A 5747-nucleotide genomic window follows, 5' to 3' on the forward strand; every position below is an offset into this window, starting at 1 on the left:
TCTGTGGATTTAATGATGGGCTACCTGAATTCGGAGAGATAATAAGGATATGTGTACTTCAGGATACTCTGAATTTCATAGTCAGGATGTTCTCAGCGTGGTTTAGGGAGCACTATCGAGCCTTTGAACTGCAACCATGTCCAACTGGCACAATGTCCCTGATAACACATGACAAACTGGCAGAGAAGTACCCATTACATGACTACTTCGTTGGGCCCCTTCGACTGGTTATGTTTGAAAGATATCCTTATATTACAAGCACGTGTTGAATATGTGAGTAAACGGCTTTAATTGATAGCTTACTAAATGTGCACTTTATTCTCATTAGCATGAGCACCTACTGTAATACTAAGGTAATGCCTGTCACCTCTTTCCACTTGGCTGTTTACTAACCTGTTTCTGTGCATGCACTAACTCTATGTCACTGGTAGGGCTGAGCAATATTTTAATATTCTATCGATATTCTGATAGACTAGATATCGTCTGGGATTTTGGATATTATAATATCAGAATATAGCATAAGCGTTGTCTCTTCCTAGCTTTAAAGGTTACATTACACTAAAGTGATGACATTTCCTGAACAAATAATTATTTGCCTTTACCCACAGTTGTTATAAATGTATTGCAGATGATTATCAAAAATCTCATTGTGTAAATATTTTGTGGAAGCATCTTAGTCATCACCACTATATCACGATATCAATATTGAGGTATTTGGTCAAAAATGTCATATTGCCTATTCCAACCTAAAGCAACTAATTTGAACACCATTAACAATAGTATGACAATTCATTTTTCATGCTACTATCGTTATGTCACTGGCTTATTGTATGTGGATTGCTCAGTGTTTGCTTCACCATCCTTTTTGTTTTACATATGATCAATGTCATTTGGTTACTTTCTAATTTAAATGCTTTTTTAAATGCTTTATACATATACTGAACAAAAATATAAACGCAACACTCTTGTTTCTGCTCCCATTTTTCATGAGATGGACTTAAAGACCTACAATTCATTCCAGATACACAATATTACCATTTCTCTCAAACATTTCTCACAAATCAGTCTAAATGTGTGATAGTGAGCACTTCTGCTTTGCTGAGATAATCCATCCCACCTCACAGGTGTGCCACATCAAGATGCTGATCTGACATCATGGGTAGTGCACAGGTGTACCTTATACTGCCCACAATAAAAGGCCACCCTGGAATGTGCAGTTTTTTGCTTTATTGGGGGTCTGGGGACTCAGAACCGGTCAGTATCTGGTGTGACCACCATTTGCCTCATGCAATGCAACACATCTTCTTCGCATAGAGTTTATCAGATTGTCAATTGTGGCCTGTGGAATGTTGGTCCACTCCTCTTCAATGGCTGTGCGAAGTTGTTGGATATTAGTGGGAACTGGTACACGCTGTCGTATACGCCGGTCAAGCACATCCCAAACATGCTCAATGGGTGACATGTCCGGTGAGTATGCTGGCCATGCAAGAACTGGGACATTTTCAGCTTCCAAGAACTGTGTACAGATCCTTGCAACATGGGGCCGTGCATTATCTGTCTGAGTGGCTGGTCTCAGACGATCTTGGAGGTGAACCTGCTGGATGTGGAGGTCCTGGGCTGGTGTGGTTACACGTGGTCTGCGGTTGTGAGGCCGGTTGGATGTACTGCCATATTCTCTGAAACGCCTTTGGAGACGGCTTATGGTTGAGAAATGAACATTCAATGCACGAGCAACAGATCTGGTTGACATTCCTGCTGTCAGCATGCCAATTGCACGCTCCCTCAATGCTTGTGGCATCTGTGGCATTTTGCTGTGAGACAAAACTGCACATTCCAGGGTGGCCTTTTATTGTGGGCAGTATAAGGTACACCTGTGCACTACCCATGATGTCAGATCAGCATCTTGATGTGGCACACCTGTGAGGTGGGATGGATTATCTCAGCAAAGCAGAAGTGCTCACTATGACACATTTAGACTGATTTGTGAGAAATGTTTGAGAGAAATGGTAATATTGTGTATCTGGAATGAATTGTAGATCTTTAAGTCCATCTCATGAAAAATGGGAGCAAAAACAAAAGTGTTGCGTTTAAATTTTTGTTCAGTGTATTTAATGACTTTATACTTTTATTTTCATCTTTTCTAGACTCACACATTTGGATGATGGCTGCACCAGTAAAACTGCGGATTATTCTTGGTTCCAACAATGCTGAAAAACTGACCATAGAATCAGGCATGCCAAAGTCTGTTGAGGATCTTTCAAACGAAATCAAACGTCAGTTTGATATAGAGGGGGACATTAGACTCCAGTACATGGACAGTGACTTTGATAATGAGTTTGTTAACCTTAACCAAATTTGCGACATTCAAGACAAGAGCACAGTGAAAATCATCCGGTTGTCAGATGCTCTACACCTCAGCCAAAGCAGCATGAACCAGAGTGGGGATGAAACATCTTTGCCATCATCTTCTGACACAATAATACTCTCCTCTGATTCAGAAACTCCTCGATCTCAGTGGCCCACAGAATTCCAAGTCCCAACCTTTTCCTATAATGTGGAGATGCAACTTTGAAGTGCAAACCAGGACATATATTCATATCAAATGGAGTTCTTCTGTCCCCCGGTCATAAACTTAAATCAGACATCTTGGAAAATCTGGCTCAGGAAATCAAGTTCAAGGCATATCCCTCAAACTTAGAAATTGAATCTGTTGCTGAAGCTTTAATCAAAGCACATCCATGTTTGAGAGAACAGGGATCCTTCAGTGGTTTCTACGGCTGGAAAATAAGTCTTAAGTACAAGATGGCCAACTACAGGACAAAGCTTAGAAACTTGGGGTGTCCAGAACTGAGCATCAATTCCCTCAAGCACAAACCTGCAGATAGATGTCAGCCTGCCTACGATGTCAAAAAACCAAGGAAAGCAGAAGTAAATTTTTGTCCTCCCTATCCTGCTGGAGAGACCCAGGACAGTCTTGAAGGTGAAAGATTGGCATTGTTATCTGAGGTCAAGAAGAGACATAATGATAAAGTTGTCAGAAAAAAGATGGCCAAGACCTTCGCATACAGAAGGCAGGAGGTCGTTAGAAACAAGCCCATGATCGTGGAGTTCAAGATCAGATGGCCAGGACTGTTCACTGTGGCAGAGGTATGAAATGCTGCTTCAACAATTTATTTTTTTGGCAATTCTGCTATATTGGATAGTGACAGTGTAGAGAAAGGATGGGCAGGGGAGAGAGAAGGGATGACATGCATCAAAAGGCCTGAGGTCGGATTTGAACCCCAGCTATAGTCAATATTTGTTGTCATTTGATACAATGTAACATCCATCCATTTTCCAAACCGCTTGTCCTACTGGGTTGCGGGGGGTCCAGAGCCTGAACCTGGGTCCCAGAGGCCTGAGGCAACAGTGCTAACCACTGCACCACCATGCCGCCCAACAATGTAACATATGAATGGTAATCATTTTGTGTAAAACGTAACCATGGCACAGGAAGTACTATTGTTTAGAGCACGGCCTGTTTTTTTGTACATTCTTGTGTGAGTGTTTCTGTTTTAAATGTTAACATTATTTGTACCTATTAAAAAAATGTATTTGTGGAAATTATGTTTTCAGATGGAAGCAGAATTTGTGAGGATCACTACTCGTCCTCTTGTCTCAAAGTTTCATGCACAGCTTGACCAACACACTGCCCAGCTCTTCAAAGTGTTGAAGAAGAAAGGAGGCTCTGCAGGGAATAAAATCAGCAGGATTTTGCTCCCAATCAGACAGGTATGTTTTGCTATCCATAGAGAACATTATTTTAATTATTATAAGTTGATGCCGACTAGTCAGTTTTGACAGGTATAGTGAAAAGATAAGTCAGAAACCCTAACCCTAATATTTCTCTCTTTAGAATGAAACCATTGAAAAGAGGAGAGAGTGCATCCTGAAGGCACTTTGTATCTATCTGAACGAAGACCCGAACATCCTCTTCAAAGAATACCTGGTTGGTAATTTTAATAGTTTAGTTTCTACCTGTAATAAATCAAATTTTGAATAACTAATCTTGTTACTTTGTTAAAATTTGCATGGAATGAGTTTGTTTAAACTTTTTTGGAAATCTAAATATACTCACTGAGTATTTTATTTGGCACCCCTCTGCAATCCAATACAGCAGCTCTACCATACATTCTGCTTTTACTAAGCTTATACATGTTAATTCTTTGCCGAGAGTTGAATCTGGTCAAGTGCACTTGGTTATATGTCTTGAAGACGTTTCGCCTCTTTTCCAAGGGGCTTCATCAGTTCATGCTCTTCTGACTAGATTAAGCTAGTGTGACTACCTGGTGGGGAACCCGGTTTTTAAGCTCTTTGGGGGTGTCCCCAAGGCCACTCACGTTGATGGCTCATTGGTGCCCTGGGTGGGGCTTGGTTAGTGCTCCATTCTTTTGTAATGACAGTCAACTCCAAGAGATATGTTAGATAAAATATCTCTAAAGTTTGATGGAATCACTCGGCACTGCCTTATCTTCTTTTTACACAAATAGCACTTTTAAAGCATCATGTATGAAGGTATTATTGGTGAAAAAGGTGTGAGCGCATGTAACAGTAGAATTTGTAGTTGTGTACAGTGACTTGTATCTGTAAGTATGAGTTGTGAACTTGTACAATGATTTGTATTTGTGTCAGTATGAGTTGTGAACTTGTACAATGAATTTTTTTACAGAATTTTTTTCATAAAAAATCTACAAGCACACAACTCATACTGACACACATATACAAATCACTGCACACAACTACAAATTCTACTGTTACAGGCACTCAAACTCTTTTCACCAATAATACCTTCAAAATCATGCTATTTTCATTAAAGGAAACCAGAAAGGCAAAAGTTAATCTTTGGAATTCTACAAAATCTGTGATTTCATAGATTGGTTTTGTCTTTTCTTTCTCCTCTATGTAAAGGATACTGATGATACTGCTGTACAGAGGGAGCTTGAGCAACTTACCCTTGGCATCTACAGCGTCAAAGTCGAGGGAGGTGATGCAACCACTCCACCAGCTGATGTTGGAATAGTGATCGAGGGTGTTGAAGTTCTGCATGACCTGGGAGATGTCACCTCTGCATGTGCACTCTTAATGGGTGTGATATATGCACTGAACCTCAGTTATCCTATGGAACTTAAAGCCTTCTTTGAAGTACTTCAGAAGTACTTCCTTTAACTGGATGCTACCAGACTCTCAAGCAAGGTACAGATGCTCAAGAACAAACTGTATGAATGAACGAAACAGAATGCTGCAATGCGAGCTGACTTGTTTGTAAAAATGTTTCTAATTTCTAAGGTTTTTTCCTTCCATATAGTACCAAATTAAAAGTTGACAGCAGCACGTGTGTTGTTATGGGCAGATTGTAATGCTGTTACTAAAAGTCTGTTGTATTATTGGGCTGTATAAAGGCAGTTTACAACTGTTAGTGTTGTACCATGCTGCACCATAATGTCTATTAGGGTTAGTTATGGGCTTTTATTTTGGACCCAGTGGCAACAAGATGTTAAATGAATATTGTTGAATAAAGGAAATAAAAATATGTCTGGTGTACCAAATTCATTTGTGTGGAACCTGTTGACAAAATAGAATTAGGTCACACTAACTATTATAAAATAAGTTGGATGAAAACATATTTCAATAAATTGAACTTAATTTTTTTTATTTTACTTCTACTAAGATATATATGTTTAGAGGACGAATGTAAAATATGTAGCCTG

At 39.6% G+C, this 5747-nt stretch overlaps 1 protein-coding gene across 1 annotated transcript; it reads left to right on the forward strand.

The window, feature by feature from the left end:
* The first annotated feature begins 2149 nt into the window (after positions 1–2149).
* LOC125719623 (uncharacterized) lies at positions 2150–5338 on the forward strand. Its single transcript, XM_048994586.1, has 4 exons — positions 2150–3147; positions 3616–3771; positions 3896–3988; positions 4948–5338. Exons 1-4 carry the CDS (start codon positions 2803–2805, stop codon positions 5203–5205), a joined length of 852 nt encoding a protein of 283 aa, XP_048850543.1. The 5' UTR covers positions 2150–2802; the 3' UTR covers positions 5206–5338.
* The last annotated feature ends 409 nt before the right edge of the window (positions 5339–5747 follow it).

This window comes from Brienomyrus brachyistius, chromosome 2, assembly GCF_023856365.1.
Source record: "Brienomyrus brachyistius isolate T26 chromosome 2, BBRACH_0.4, whole genome shotgun sequence".
Classification (NCBI taxonomy): Eukaryota; Metazoa; Chordata; class Actinopteri; order Osteoglossiformes; family Mormyridae; genus Brienomyrus; species Brienomyrus brachyistius.